The sequence below is a fragment of the Oncorhynchus tshawytscha genome, linkage group LG03, assembly GCF_018296145.1.
Source record: "Oncorhynchus tshawytscha isolate Ot180627B linkage group LG03, Otsh_v2.0, whole genome shotgun sequence".
NCBI classification, from domain to species: domain Eukaryota; kingdom Metazoa; phylum Chordata; class Actinopteri; order Salmoniformes; family Salmonidae; genus Oncorhynchus; species Oncorhynchus tshawytscha.
The window spans coordinates 67,462,718-67,479,589 of NC_056431.1; the positions used below are offsets into that span (position 1 = coordinate 67,462,718).

The 16,872-nt window shown below is 43.5% G+C and overlaps 1 protein-coding gene across 4 annotated transcripts in view; it reads right to left on the bottom strand.

Moving 5' to 3' along the window:
- Positions 1–16,872, bottom strand: part of LOC112224596 (phospholipid-transporting ATPase IH) — an 86,845-nt gene that overhangs the window by 37,848 nt on the left and 32,125 nt on the right. For all 4 annotated transcript variants that reach the window (XM_042319862.1, XM_042319865.1, XM_042319864.1 and 1 more), the window contains exons 2-5: positions 14,958–15,080; positions 14,645–14,734; positions 13,820–13,900; positions 11,406–11,513 (exon numbers count right to left, since the gene is read on the bottom strand). In XM_042319862.1, the coding sequence (XP_042175796.1) occupies positions 11,406–11,513; positions 13,820–13,900; positions 14,645–14,734; positions 14,958–15,080 (402 nt within the window). The remainder of the gene's footprint in view (positions 1–11,405; positions 11,514–13,819; positions 13,901–14,644; positions 14,735–14,957; positions 15,081–16,872) is intronic.

The window sequence follows — 16,872 nt, forward strand, 5'->3', positions numbered from 1 at the left end:
CCCTATTCCTCATGCAGTGCACTACTGTTGACCATAGCCCAACCTGGTGACTCTGATCATCTAAATGTTGTGGACTACCCTATTCCTCATGCAGTGCACTACTGTTGACCAGAGCCCAACCTGGTGACTCTGATCATCTAAATGTTGTGGACTACCCTATTCCTCATGCAGTGCACTACTGTTGACCAGAGCCCAACCTGGTGACTCTGATCATCTAAATGTTGTGGACTACCCTATTCCTCATGCAGTGCACTACTGTTGACCAGAGCCCAACCTGGTGACTCCGATCGTCAAAATGTGTGCACTAGTTGGGGGGATGGGATGTCATTTAAATGAACTCACTATAAACCCCAATGTCGTTGTAAACAAACATTATTTCACAAAAGGTATTTTGGATCTAGTGAGCCACCATACTGCTGCAGATACAGAAAGAATCACTAATGAGTAGGAGCTCTTCTACAGGAAACACATACATCTTTTCCCATTCCTTTTTTTCCTGGCGATTGAGTTGTTGCATAACGGTGGGATTAAATAGCCTATAAATCCCATCTCCACGGTGACCGTGCACACCACAGTAAGGGAAAGTGGGGTAAGTTGAGCCACCCTTGTTTCTAGGAAACCATACACAAAATGTATCATTTGACCAAATGTTTAGGAAGAGGTCATCCTTTCCTGGAGTCTGAAGGAAGAAACCACATGGAAAAAGTGGTAAGTTACAGTAGGTCCAAAAACTAGATTTTCACCAAGTCAAATTCAGTGATTGTGTTAGAAGTTGTGTCTAAACCAAAGTAGATACTTTTAAGATTATATATATATATATAGAACAATATATGCATATATACATATATATATATATATATATAGAATAATCAGTTGGGGTCTCTATAAGCTTCAATATGAGGTCCTAAACCTAGCATGAACGTACATCCTTGTAGCTGTGTGGGCTAATATAGTCAAAATGCGTAATTGAAGGCATTATCACTGGGATATGAAGTAACAACAGGGCCTGCATTAAGCGTGTTTAAAAAAGTGTCTGTTAGGTTTTTAAAAATGCTTAAAATTATTAAAAGACCAACAATTGTGTTGAATTGTGTTTGGGTAGTGAAGATAGTCATGGTTTTAAAAATGTAGTGATAATATTTAATTCAGTACAGAAAGGGGGCTTACCCTGTTCCATGACTCAACTTACCCCATACCCAGGTAAGCTGTGCCAAGAGACCACTTTTTTTGGACAAGCTATGTTTTCAAAACTGCAATGTTAACATTAATTCAGATTTTTCCTGAAATACATCCTGAAATATATGTAGATGTCTATGTTAGAAAGAATTCTATATTTCCCTTGACAGAGTGATGTTGAATGTAAAAAAATGTCTCAACTTACCCTACTCTCCCCTACAGTACATACAAGTACAAGTTATATACAAGTTATCAAGATGAATATTTTCATCATTACTCTTCCTGTTTGATTTGTGGGGGGGCCATGGGTGAGGACCATCCGGAGAATGTTTGTGTGTGTGTGTGTGTGTGTGTGTGTGTGGATATAGACTGTTTTTCAGCTTTCATTCAATCAATAAGATTTATAAAGCCCTTTTACATCTGCAGATGTCACGAAGTGCTTACACATATACCCAGCCTAAAACCCTGAACAGCAACAATGCAGATGTAGAAGCACGGTGGCTAGGAAAAAGGCAGGAACCTAGGGGTCCCCAGTCCTCTTCTGGCTGTGAAAAGAAACCTAGAGAGGAACCAGGCTCTGAAGGGGTGGCCAGTCCTCTTCTGGCTGTGCCGGGTGGAGATTATAAGAGTACATGGCCATTAAGGCCAGATCGTTCTTCAAGATGGGGCGGCAGTGTAGCCTAGTGGTTAGAGCATTGGACTAGTAACCAAAAGGTTGCAAGTTCAAATCCCCAAGCTGACAAGGTACAAAATCTGTCGTTCTGCCCTTGAACAGACAGTTAACCCACTGTTCCTAGGCTGTCATTGAAAATAAGAATTTGTTCTTAACTGACTTGCCTAGTAAAAGAAAATTAAAAAAAAAAAAAAAAAAGATGTTCTAACGTTCATAGATGACCAGCAGTGTCAAATAATCACAGTGGATATATATTGTGCAACAGGTCAGCACCTCAGCAGTAAATGTCAGCTGACTTTTCATAGCCGCCGAGCATTCAGAGGTTCGAGACAGCAGGTCCGGGACAAGGTAGCACGTCCCGTGAACAGGTCAGGGTTCCATAACCGCAGGCAGAACAGCAGAAACTGGATCAGTAGCACAACAAAGACACGTTTCGGTGGACGGCATGGCTATGGCAACATGTGCCAACACACTTAAATATAGCCATAGATATTACACAGACCTGCCAGACACTGCAGGGTGCTTCTCTAAATGGGACATAGTCCCTGTCTCCACTCTGTAATATCTGCTATGTGGTTATTATGACACTGCAATCTGTTCCACAGTAACACCCATAGAGATCCTATTAAATTCTAATTCCTAATTCTATGGTAGCACCACTGTTTTGACCCTAGTCCTGTCTGACATCAGAGTAGATAACAGGATAATAGCGGCCCTTCATATCAGTCATATTGATATTTAATCTCTGTCTGGAAAGACAAATCCTTTCCCCTGTATGCGACCAGAGTAATCACAACAGGAATGTTTGAGATGGGAATGTTAATCTTCTCTCGGACGCAAGCTAGGGCATCGCAGGCAAAGCAGGCACACACATACACACACACACACACACACACACACACACACACACACAAAGGGCAGGCACCCGGGTGTCTCGTTCCCATGGAGACCAGCTTAAAAGGTCTCAGGAATAGATTGAATGGTAATTAGTATAATGATTAAAGATGATAGCTGTGGCTATGATTTAAATGTTCATAAATATTATTTAAAAAACTGGTTGTTTGGATCCTGGATGCTGATTGGACGAGCAGCGTTCCAAGCCGTTCTGTATTGGCCGTCACAGACAAGCCTATGCCTGCTAACAGTTCCAACTGACAATTATCACTGCACCTCCATCATAATATCATGTTCATGTTGCTGTCACAACCATCTCTTGTATATATCGCACACATTATTTCCCATTGCCTAGCGTTTAGTTTGGTACAGCAGGGGTTAATATAAACCTATAATTTAGTTTGGTACAGCGAGGTTAATATAAACCTATCATTTAGTTTGGTACAGCAGGGGTTAATATAAACCTATCATTTAGTTTGGTACAGCAGGGGTTAATATAAACCTATAATTTAGTTTGGTACAGCGAGGTTAATATAAACCTATCATTTAGTTTGGTACAGCAGGGGTTAATATAAACCTATCATTTAGTTTGGTACAGCGAGGTTAATATAAACCTATCATTTAGTTTGGTACAGCAGGGGTTAATATAAACCTATCATTTAGTTTGGTACAGCGGGGTTAATATAAACCTATCATTTAGTTTGGTACAGCGAGGTTAATACAAACCTATCATTTAGTTTGGTACAGCAGGGATTAATATAAACCTATCATTTAGTTTGGTACAGCGAGGTTAATATAAACCTATCATTTAGTTTGGTACAGCAGGGGTTAATATAAACCTATCATTTAGTTTGGTACAGCGGGGTTAATATAAACCTATCATTTAGTTTGGTACAGCAGGGGTTAATATAAACCTATCATTTAGTTTGGTACAGCAGGGATTAATATAAACCTATCATTTAGTTTGGTACAGCGAGGTTAATATAAACCTATCATTTAGTTTGGTACAGCAGGGGTTAATATAAACCTATCATTTAGTTTGGTACAGCGAGGTTAATATAAACCTATCATTTAGTTTGGTACAGCAGGGGTTAATATAAACCTATCATTTAGTTTGGTACAGCAGGGGTTAATATAAACCTATCATTTAGTTTGGTACAGCAGGGGTTAATATAAACCTATCATTTAGTTTGGTACAGCAGGGGTTAATATAAACCTATCATTTAGTTTGGTACAGCAGGGGTTAATATAAACCTATCATTTAGTTTGGTACAGCAGGGGTTAATATAAACCTATCATTTAGTTTGGTACAGCGAGGGTTAATATCAACCTATCATTTAGTTTGGTACAGCAGGGGTTAATATAAACCTATCATTTAGTTTGGTACAGCAGGGGTTAATATAAACCTATCATTTAGTTTGGTACAGCAGGGGTTAATATAAACCTATCATTTAGTTTGGTACAGCAGGGGTTAATATAAACCTATCATTTAGTTTGGTACAGCAGGGGTTAATATAAACCTATCATTTAGTTTGGTACAGCGAGGGTTAATATCAACCTATCATTTAGTTTGGTACGGCGGGGTTAATATAAACCTATCATTTAGTTTGGTACAGCAGGGGTTAATATAAACCTATAATTTAGTTTGGTACAGCGAGGTTAATATAAACCTATCATTTAGTTTGGTACAGCAGGGGTTAATATAAACCTACCATTTAGTTTGGTACAGCGAGGTTAATATAAACCTATCATTTAGTTTGGTACAGCAGGGGTTAATATAAATCTATCATTTAGTTTGGTACAGCAGGGGTTAATATAAACCTATCATTTAGTTTGGTACAGCGAGGTTAATATAAACCTATCATTTAGTTTGGTACAGCAGGGGATAATATAAACCTACCATTTAGTTTGGTACAGCGAGGTTAATATAAACCTATCATTTAGTTTGGTACAGCAGGGGTTAATATAAACCTATCATTTAGTTTGGTACAGCGGGGTTAATATAAACCTATCATTTAGTTTGGTACAGCAGGGATTAATATAAACCTATCATTTAGTTTGGTACAGCGAGGTTAATATAAACCTATCATTTAGTTTGGTACAGCAGGGGTTAATATAAACCTATCATTTAGTTTGGTACAGCGGGGTTAATATAAACCTATCATTTAGTTTGGTACAGCAGGGGTTAATATAAACCTATCATTTAGTTTGGTACAGCAGGGGTTAATATAAATCTATCATTTAGTGTGGTACAGCGAGGTTAATATAAACCTATCATTTAGTTTGGTACAGCAGGGGTTAATATAAACCTATCATTTAGTTTGGTACAGCGAGGTTAATATAAACCTATCATTTAGTTTGGTACAGCAGGGGTTAATATAAACCTATCATTTAGTTTGGTACAGCGGGGTTAATATAAACCTATCATTTAGTTTGGTACAGCGAGGTTAATACAAACCTATCATTTAGTTTGGTACAGCAAGGGTTAATATAAACCTATCATTTAGTTTGGTACAGCAGGGGTTAATATAAGCCTCACTGTCTGCCTGTCTGACCTCAGAAACAATGTTTTACTAACCAGATTTGTGTCTGGACTATATCTTCTGGTGGAAGAATGATATTGTATGAATTGGCTCATTAAAATAAAATGTAAATGAAAATATTTAATTCATCATTGTTATTTTGATATGTTGTAAAAGCAAAAAGGCATGTTTGGCAGAGTTGTGAGGCGAGGTAGCTATCGCGTCGGGCAAAACAACACCATTTACCTGTGAGTGTATTCATGATACAGGTAGCTATCGCGTCGGGCAAAACAACACCATTTACCTGTGAGCAACAACTGTTGGCGCAATTATTAGAAAATGGAAGAAGTTCAAGATGACGGTCAATCACCCTCGGTCTGGGGCTCCATGCAAGATCTCACCTCGTGGGGCATCAATGATCACGAGGAAGGTGAGGGATCAGCCCAGAACTACACGGCAAGACCTGGTCAATGACCTGAAGAGAGCTGGGACCACAGTCTCAAAGAAAACCATTAGTAACACACTACGCCGTCATGGATTAAAATCCTGCAGCGCACGCAAGGTCCCACTGCTCAAGCCAGCGCATGTCCAGGTCCGTCTGAAGTTTGCCAATGACCATCTGGATGATCCAGAGGAGGAATGGGAGAAGGTCATGTGGTCTGATGAGACAAAAATAGAGCTTTTTGGTCTAAACTCCACTCGCCGTGTTTGGAGGAGGAAGACGGATGAGTACAAGTCCAAGAACACCATCCCAACCGTGATAATGATGTGTAGTAGACTGGAGAGTAGAAGGCCCATTACTAGGACAGTCATAATGATGTGTAGTAGACTGGAGAGTAGATGGCCCATTACTAGGACAGTCATAATGATGAGTGGTAGACTGGAGAGTAGAAGGCCCATTACTAGGGCAGTCATAATGATGTATAGCAGACTGGAGAGTAGAAGGCCCATCCTGTCAAATCCAAGATGGCGTAGAAGTCAGACGTCTTAGTCTTTGTCTTGTCTCGTTCCATGTATATATCTTTCTATATCTTTTTCTTCGCATTCTTTTTAATATTTTTCCTAAACCTCAACTTCAAAATACTCTCCTTTCTATTTACTTCCGAACTGGAATACCTCAACTGAAGCTAGCTGGCTAACTAGCTACCAGCTATCAGCTATCAGTCAGCTAACCACTGCTAGCGGTCATCAGCTAACCTTTAGCTCGGAAAGCTCTCACCAGTTCGTACAACGCGTTTCAAACCAGAGCATACCGGACCTATTTTTCTCTCCATATCCCCGGATTCCTACCGCAAACTCTGAAACTTTTCATCTGGATAATCGCAGCTAGCTAACCGCAACCCGGGTTGACTACTCCTGGCTAACGCTTCAGTCCCGGAGCATCTCCCGGTTTGGGCTCCTGGGCTACTCCTGAAGCTCACTCCTCGGCTACAATATCCGGACCCCTGCTACTGCCGGTACTGGGCACGGAACCTTCACGATCCTTCACGACTGGAAAACCGACATAATCTGCCTGAGAATCCCAACAGGCCCCTCAGGTGCGACGTCCCCTGAAGGCCAATTTTGCTAACCGCGGCCTGCTAGCTACCTAGAGCATATTGGACTGTTACCTGATCCATAGGCCAGTTTCTTGGACCACTATACCCATTTTGCAAATTGGACTTGGACCCCTCTGTTATTTGGAACCCTACTAATTCCACGACTGGTCTATCGACGTCACCGCACGAGGAGGCAAAAGCAGACTTTCCCCCATCGCGATGTCCCTCTAAGGCCCTTATGCTAGCTTGCTAGCCCCGGCCTGCTAACTGCTAGCTTGCTAGCCCCGGCCTGCTAACTGGCTGAATCGCCGTATCCCCAGCCAGCCTAACCACTCACTGGACCCATAAGATCACTTGGCAACGCATGCCTCTCCCTAATATCAAAATGCCTTGTCCATTACTGTCCTGGTTAGTGATTACTGTCTTATTTCACTGTAGAGCCTCTAGACCCGCTCAATATGCCTTAACCAACCATGTTGTTCCATCTCCCACATATGCGATCACATCACCTGGTTTAAATGTCTCTAGAGACTATATCTCTCTCATCATTACTCAATGCCTAGGTTTACCTCCAATGTACTATCGTCATACCATACCTTTGTCTGTACATTATGCCTTGAATCTATGCTATCGTGCCCAGAAACCTGCTCCCTTTACTCTCTGTTCCGAACGTGCTAGACGGCCAGTTCTTATAGCCTTTAGCCGTACTCTTATCCTACTTCTCCTCTGTTCCTCTGGTGATGTAGAGGTTAATCCAGGACCTACAGTGCCTAGCTCCACTCCTACTCCCCAGGCGCTCTCATTTGTTGACTACTGTAAGCGTAAAAGCCTTGGTTTCATGCATGTTAACATTAGAAGCCTACTCCCTAAGTTTGCTTTATTCACTGCTTTAGCACATTCCGCCAACCTGGATGTCTTAGCCATGTCGGAATCCTGGCTTAGGAAAACCACCAAAAACCCTGAAATGTCCATCCCTAACTATAACATTTTCTGCCCAGATAGAACTGCCAAAGGGGGCGGTGTTGCAATCTACTGCAGAGATAGCCTGCAGAGTTCTATCCTACTATCCAGGTCTGTACCAAAACAATTCAAGCTTCTACTTCTAAAAATTTGCCTTTCCAGAAACAAGTCTCTCACCGTTGCCGCTTGCTATAGACCACCCTCTGCCCCAGCTGTGCCCTGGACACAATATGTGAGGTGAGAGAGGTGTCAGGTGTCAGGTGTCTCCTGACCCCTCCTGTCTCAGCCTCCAGTATTTATGCTGTAGTAGTTTATGTGTCGGGGGGGTAGGGTCAGTTTGTTATATCTGGAGTACTTCTCCTGTGCTATTCGGTGTCCTGTGTGAATCTAAGTGTGCGTTCTCTAATTCTCTCCTTCTCTCTTTCTTTCTCTCTCTCGGAGGACCTGAGCCCTAGGACCATGCCCCAGGACTACCTGACATGATGACTCCTTGCTGTCCCCAGTCCACCTGACCGTGCTGCTGCTCCAGTTTCAACTGTTCTGCCTTATTATTATTCGACCATGCTGGTCATTTATGAACATTTGAACATCTTGGCCATGTTCTGTTATAATCTCCACCCGGCACAGCCAGAAGAGGACTGGCCACCACATAGCCTGGTTCCTCTCTAGGTTTCTTCCTAGGTTTTGGCCTTTCTAGGGAGTTTTTCCTAGCCACCATGCTTCTACACCTGCATTGCTTGCTGTTTGGGGTTTTAGGCTCTGTTTCTGTACAGCACTTTGAGATATCAGCTGATGTACGAAGGGCTATATAAATAAATTTGATTTGATTTTGATTTGAATTGATTGCCCCCCATCTATCTTCTGAGCTCGTGCTTCTAGGTGACCTAAATTGGGACATGCTTAACACCCCGGCCATCCTACAATCTAAGCTTGATGCCCTCAATCTCACACAAATTATCAATGAACCTACCAGGTACAACCCCAAATCCGTAAACACGGGCACCCTCATAGATATCGTCCTAACTAACTCGCCCCCCAAATACACCTCTGCTGTTTTCGACCAAGATCTCAGCAATCACTGCCTCATTGCCTGCATCCGTAATGGGTCCATGGTCAAACGACCACCCCTCATCACTGTCAAACGCTCCCTAAAACACTTCAGCGAACAGGCCTTTTTAATCGACCTGGCCAGGGTATCCTGGAATGACTTTGACGTCATCCCGTCAGTAGAGGATGCCTGGTTAATCTTTAAAAGTGCCTTCCTCACCATCTTAAATAAGCATGCTCCATTCAAAAAATGTTGAACCAGGAATAGATATAGCCCTTGGTTCACTCCAGACCTCTCTGCCCTTGACCAGCACAAAAACATCCTGTGGCGTTCTGCATTAGCATCGAATAGCCCCCGTGATATGCAACTCTTCATGGAAGTTAGGAACCAATATACACAGGCAGTTAGGAAAGCTAAGGCTAGCTTTTTAAACAGAAATTTGCTTCCTGTAGTACTAACTCAAAATAGTTCTGGGACACTGTAAAGTCCATGGAGAATAAGAGCCTCTCCTCCCAGCTGCCCACTGCACTGAGGCTAGGAAACACTGTCACTACCGATAAATCCACAATAATTGAGAATTTCAATAAGCATTTTTCTACGACTGGCCATGCTTTCCACCTGGCTACCCCTACCCCGGCCAACAGCCCTGCGCTCCCCACAGCAACTCTCCCAAACCTCCCCCACTTCTCCTTCACCCAAATACAGATAGCTGATGTTCTGAAAGAGCTGCAAAATCTGGACCCCTACAAATCAGCCGGGCTAGACAATCTGGACCCTCTCTTTCTAAAATTATCTGCTGAAATTGTTGCAACCCCTATTACTAGACTGTTCAACCTCTCTTTCATATCGTCTGAGATTCCCATAGATTGGAAAGCTGCCACGGTCACCCCCCTCTTCAAAGGGGGATACACTCTAGACCCAAACTGTTACAGACCTATATCTATTCTACCCTTTCTAAGGTCTTTGACAGCCAAGTAAATAAACAGATTACCGACCATTTCGAATCTCACAGTACTTTCTCCGATATGTAATCTGGTTTCAGAGCTGGTCATGGGTGCACCTCAGCCACGCTCAAGGTCCTAAATGATATCATAACCGCCATCGATGAGACATTACTGTGTAGCCGTATTCATCGACCTGGCTAAGGCTTTCGACTCTGTCAACCACAACATTCTTATTGGCAGACTCAACAGCCTTGGTTTCTCAAATGATTGCCTCGCTTGGTTCACCAACTACTTCTCCGATAGAGTTCAGTATGTCAAATCAGAGGGCCTGTTGTCTGGACCTCTGGCAGTCTCTATGGGGGTGACACAGGGTTAAATTCTCGGGCCGACTCTCTTCTCTGTATACATCAATGATGTCGCTCTCGCTGCTGGTGATTCTTTGATCCACCTCTACGCAGACGACACCATTCTGTATACCTCTGGCCCTTCGTTGGACACTGTTAACTAACCTCCAGATGAGCTTCAATGCCATACAACTCTCCTTCCGTGGCCTCCAACTGCTCTTAAATACAAAGTAAAACTAAATGCATGCTCTTCAACCGATCGCTGCCCGCACCTGCCCGCCCGTCCAACATCACTATGGACGGTTCTGACTTAGAATATGTGGACAACTACAAATACCAATCTGTCTGGTTAGACTGTAAACTCTCCTTCCAGACTCACATTAAACATCTCCAATCCTATTTTGCAACAAAGCATCCTTCACTCATGCTGCCAAACATACCCTCGTAAAACTGACCATCCTGCTGATCCTCGACTTCGGCAATGTCATTTACAAAATAGCCTCCAACACTCTACTCAACAAATTGGATGCAGTCTATCACAGTGCCATCCGTTTTGTCACCAAAGCCCCATATACTACCCACCACTGCGACCTGTATGCTCTCGTTGGCTGGCCCTCGCTTCATACTCGTCGCCAAACCCACTGGCTCCAGGTCATCTACAAGTCTCTGCTAGGTAAAGCCCCGCCTTATCTCAGCTCACTGGTCACCATAGCAGCACCCACATGAAACCTCACTGGTCACCCCCAAAGCCAATTCTTCCTTTGGCCGCCTCTCCGTCCAGTTCTCTGCTGCTAATGACTGGAACAAACTGCAAAAATCTCTGAAGCTGGAGACTCTTACCTCCCTCACTAGCTTTAAGCACCAGCTGTCAGAGCAGCCCACAGATCACTGCACCTGTACATAGCTCATCTGTAAATAGCCCATTCAATCTACCTCATCCCCATACTGTATTTATTTAATTTGCTCCTTTGCACCCCAGTATCTCAACTTGCACATTCCTCTTCTGCACATCCTACCATTCCAGTGTTTAATTGCTATATTGTAATTACTTTGCCACCATGGCCTATTTATTGCCTTACCTCTCTTATCCTACCTCATTTGCACATGCTGTATATAGATTTTTCTACTGTATTATTGATTGTATGTTTGTTTATTCCATGTGTAACTTTGTGTTGTTGTATGTGTCAAACTGCTTTGCTTTATCTTGGCCAGGTCGCAGTTTCAAATGAGAACTTGTTCTCAACTAGCCTACCTGGTTAAATAAAGGTGAAATAAAAAAATACAACTAAAACTAAGACAGTCATACCCGTAGCTTGTGACTCTGTGTCCTCTCCACCGTCCCTTCCTTCACCACGTCCACAGGACACTCATTTATACTGCAGTCTGCCTTGTGTCTCAGCCAGTCTTCATAACCCTGGGGGAGAGAGGAAGAGGGGAGGAAGGGAGAAGAGGTTGAGATATACAAGGAGCAAATGGCGGGAGAAATATGTAGGGATCATGGGAAGAAATGGAACAGAGGGCGATACCGTCATATAAGGTCACACAGTACGTGGTATCAAATTAGTGGTATGTTCTGTCAGCATGTTGACCTGTATCCAGGGCATCTACACAACATGTCAGGTTAATGATCGCATATGACCTGACCTGGGCCCTGTTAGCCAGGTTCCCTGCTGTTAGCACATCTGTCTCTAATGGAACACAGCGGAGGAAGGCTTCCAACACCGATGAACAGAGAATAAACATACAGTGCATTCAGAAAGTATACAGACCCCTTGACTTTTTCCACATTTTGAAACGTTACAGCCTTAATCAAAAATGTATAAACAAAAAAATTCTCATCAATCTACACACAATACCCCATAATGACAAAGCAAAAAAAAGTTTTTTAGAAATGTTTACAAATGTATTACAAATGAAACACGGAAATATCACATTTACATAAGTATTCAGACCCTTTACTCAGTACTTTCTTGAAGCATCTTTGGCAGTGATTACAGCCTCAAGTGTTCTTGGGTATGATGCTACAAGCGTGGCACATTTGGGGAGTTTCTCCCATTCTTCTCTGCAGATCCTCTCAAGCTCTGTCAGGTTGGATGGGGAGCGTCGCTGCACAGCTATTTTCAGGTCTATCCAGAGATGTTCGATCGGGTTCAAGTCTGGGCTATGGCTGGGCCAATCAAGGACATTCATGAGACTTGTCCCGCAGTCACTCCTGCGTTGTCTTGGCTGTGTGCTTAGGGTCGTTGTCCTGTTGGAAGCTGAACCTTCACCCCAGCCTGAGGTCCTGAGTGCTCTGGAGCAGGTTTTCATCAAGGATCTCTCTGTACTTTGCTCTGTTCATCTTTCCCTCGATCCTGACTAGTCTCCCATTCCCTGACGCTGAAAAACATCCCCACAGCATGATGCTGCCACCACCATGCTTCACTGTAGGGATGGGGGCAGGTTTCCTCCAGACGTGACGCTTGGCATTCAGGCCAAAGAGTTCAATCTTGGTTTCATCAGACCAGAGAATGTTGTTTCTCATGGTCTGAGAGTCTTTAGGTGCCTTTTGGCAAACTCCAAGCAGACTGTCATGTCCCTTTTACTGAGGAGTGGCTTCTGTCTGGCTACTCTACCATAAATTCCTGATTGGTGAAGTGCTTGAGAAATGGTTGTCCTTCTGGAAGGTTCTCCCATCTCCACAGATTAATTCTGGAGCTATGTCAGAGTGACCATCGGGTTCTTGGTCACCTCCCCTGATTGGTCAGTTTGGCTGGGCGGCCAGCTCTAGGAACAGTCTTGGTGGTTCCAAACTTCTTCTATTTAAGAATGATGGAGGCCACCGTGTTCTTGGGGACCTTCAATGCTGCAGAAATGTTTTGGTACCCCTCCCCAGATCTGAGCCTCGACACAATCCTGTCTCGGAGTTCTACGGACAATTCTTTCAACCTCATGGCTTGGTTTTTGCTCTGACATGCACTGTCAACTGTGGGACCTTATACAGACATGTGTGTGCCTTTCTAAATCATGTCCAATCAATTACCACAAGTGAACGCCAGTCAAGTTGTTGAAACATCTCAAGGATGATCAATGGAAACAGGATACGTCTGAGCTCAATTTCGAGTCTCATAGCAAAGGACCTGAATACTTATGTCAAATAGAGATTTCTGTTTTTCATTTTTAATACATTTCTAAAAACATATTCTTTCTTTTTCATTATGGTGTATTGTTTGTACATTGATTTATTTACTTGTACATTGATTTATTTACTTTTCTGCTCTTTTGCACACCAGTATCTCTACCTGCACATGACCATCTGATCATTTATCACTCCAGTGTTAATCTGCAAAATTGTAATTATTCGCCTACCTCCTCATGCCTTTTGCACACATTGTATATAGACTCTTTTTTTTCTACTGTGTTATTGACTTGTTTATTGTTTACTCCATGTGTAACTCTGTGTTGTTGTCTGTTCACACTGCTATGCTTTATCTTGGCCAGGTCGCAGTTGTAAATGAGAACTTGCTCTCAACTAGCCTACCTGGTTAAATAAAGGGGGAATAAAAAATGTTAAAAAATAAATGAGGGAAAAAAAATGATTTAACCAATATTAGAATCAGGCTGTAGCGTAACAAAATGTGGAAAAAGTCAAGGGGTCTGAAAACTTTACGAATGCACTGTATACCATTAATTATGCCATTTTGTTATGCCATTTTGTCATTAATTATGCCATCAACAGACCTGTTTAATGGCAGTGACGGTGATGACAAAGAATAGAGGCAGTCCACTGGTGACGGGGCTGGTGGGCGTGTCTATGATGAGCTGAGGAGAGAGGAAGAGAGGAAGGAGGCAGGGAACGAAGGTAGAGAGGGAGGGAACAAGGAGGAGAGGGAGAGCAGGAGTCAATAAATATAGTTGCAGATAAATTCCAGTTCGGGGGAGTGATGGAGCAATCAGGTGACTTCAGTTTATATCTCCGCCTCCCCACATTATTTAACCACACCCGCCTAACGTCCTCCTACCCGCTGGTTACTCATTACTCATAACTCATTAATTTCAGTTTAAAGGGATAGTTTCAGATGAACTCATGGATACCATTTTTATGTCTTTGTGTGCAGTTTTAATGAAGTTGAAGGTAGTTTCTGGCGCCATTCTACAGAATACAGAAGGTTGAATACAAGCCAGACCCCAGGTTTGTGTCTCAGTTTGAGAGAGCAACAGATAAAGAGCGAGATTGTTAACATTCGCTAGAGCAATAACTGGAAGTGTGCAGGAGCAGCTAGCATACTAAAATCTTAAACTATCCCTTCAACCATTGTAGCAAGCTGGACCGGCCACCTTAGTCTCCTCCTCATAGTGCTACTGGACGGGGTCATATCATATTTATCATGGACCATGACCATAGGCCCATGCGTACTTGACCAATGTAATTCCAAGCCAAATAACTAACGTTACCTAATTAACTGTCACATTGACTTCACATAGCCTACGTCTTTAACTAATAGTGTGTAACCTGAACATGTGAAACTCCCAAATGGCCCTGATCAAACAGAGAGATGTTGTCACCTGGACCAGGAAGATGAGCAGGAAGTAGAAGTTGGCGATTCTTCTGAACTGTTCAAACAGGTTCTTGGGGATGAAGTTCCATAAGGTGTACTGGTAGAGAGAACACACACACTATTAACAGGCAGTCTAGAGAGAGGAGCAGCAGTGTGTGTGTATATGTGTGTATGTGGTCCAAAAGGTTGCTAACCCTAAAGGACAGAGGATACTGTTAATGGAGCACAACAGGCTTGGTTATCAAGGTATCGATTTGGTTTTCAGGGGTAGGTGATGCTGTTGTTATGCCAACTGCTTGGTTGCTGTGGAGCCTGCTCACCTTGGAAGAGACAATGCGGTTGTCGGGATAACGCTGAGGGATGTAGGCATCGGCCCCCAGCGGGGGTTCTTTGTGACCGATGTATACTGTCCGGCTGTCCACCCAGTACTCCTCCCCAGCACACTGTTAGAGAACGAGAGCGAGAGCGAGAACGAGAGAGAGAGAGAGAACAAGAGAGAACAGGAACATTTTACATCTAGCTATAAATTAGGAAGGAAATGATCTCAACAGAGAAAATGTTTGTAATGTGTGCTACCTATATCCCCCCAGTAGAATCCCCACACCTTAGCAACGACAGCTTCTCCATCCTAGAGGGGGAGATCAACCATTTCCAGGCCCAGGGACATGCACTAGTCTGTGGTGCCCTAATTGCCAGAACTTGACAAGAACCTGATACCCAAGGGGACAAACACCTACCTGGAGGTGACATCATTCCCTCCTCCATATGCCTCCTTAGACACAACGACAAAAAACATTACTCAACATTACTCTCTCTCGGCGTTACTCTGGACCCTGATCTCTCTTTTGACGAACATATCAAGACTGTTTCAAGGACAGCTTTTTTCCATCTATGTAACATTGAAAAAATCCATGCTTTTGTCACTTCTAGGTTAGACTACTGCAATGCTCTACTTTCCGGCTACCAGGATAAAGCACTAAATAAACTTCAGTTAGTGCTAAATACGGCTGCTAGAATCCTGGCTAGAACCAAAATAATTGATCATATTACTCCAGCGCTAGCCTCTCTACACTGGTTTCCTGTTAAGGCAAGGGCTGATTTCAAGGTTTTACTGCTAACCTACAAAGCATTACATGGGCTTGCTCCTACCTATCTCTCTGATTTGGTACCGCTGTACATACCTACACGTACGCTACGGTCACAAGACGCAGGCCTCCTAATTGTCCCTAGAATTTCTAAGCAAACAGCTGGAGGCAGGGCATTCTCCTATAGAGCTCCATTTTTATGGAATGGTCTGCCTACCCATGTGAGAGACGCAGACTCGGTCTCCTGCCTGGGTTGGCGCCCCCCCTTGGGTTGTGCCGTGGCGGAGATCTTTGTGGGCTATACTCAGTCTTGTCTCAGGATGGTAAGTTGGTGGTTTAAGATATCCCTCTAGTGGTGCGGGGGCTGTGCTTTGGCAAAGTGGGTGGGGTTATATCCTGCCTGTTTGGCCCTGTCGGGGGTATCATCGGATGGGGCCACAGTGTCTCCTGACCCCTCCTGTCTCAGCCTCCAGTATTTATGCTGTGGTAGTTTATGTGTCGGGGGGCTAGGCTATTTGTCTGTTATATCTGGAGTATTTCTCCTGTCTTATCCGGTGTCCTGTGTGAATTTATGTATGCTCTCTCTAATTCTCTCTTTCTTTCTCTTTCTTTCTTTCTATCTCTCTCTCGGAGGACCTGAGCCCTAGGACCATGCCTCAGGACTACCTGGCATGATGACTCCTTGCTGTCCCCAGTCCACCTGGCCATGCTGCTGCTCCAGTTTCAACTGTTCTGCCTGCGGCTATGGAACCCTGACCTGTTCACCGGACGTGCTACTTGTCCCAGACCAGCTGTTTTAAACTCTCTAGTGACAGCAGGAGCGGTAGAGATACTCTGAATGATCGGCTATAAAAAAACTCCTGAGGTGCTGACCTGTTACACCCTTGACAACTACTGTGATTATTATTATTTGACCATGATGGTCATTTATGAACATTTGAACATATTGGCCATGTTCTGTTATAATCTCCACCTGGCACAGCCAGAAGAGGACTGGCCACCCCTCATAGCCTGGTTCCTCTCTAGGTTTCTTCCTAAGGTTTTGGCCTTTCTAGGGAGTTTTTCCTAGTCACTGTGCTTCTACACCTGCATGTCTTGCTGTTTGGGGTTTTAGGCTGGGTTTCTGTTCAGCACTTTGAGATATCAGCTG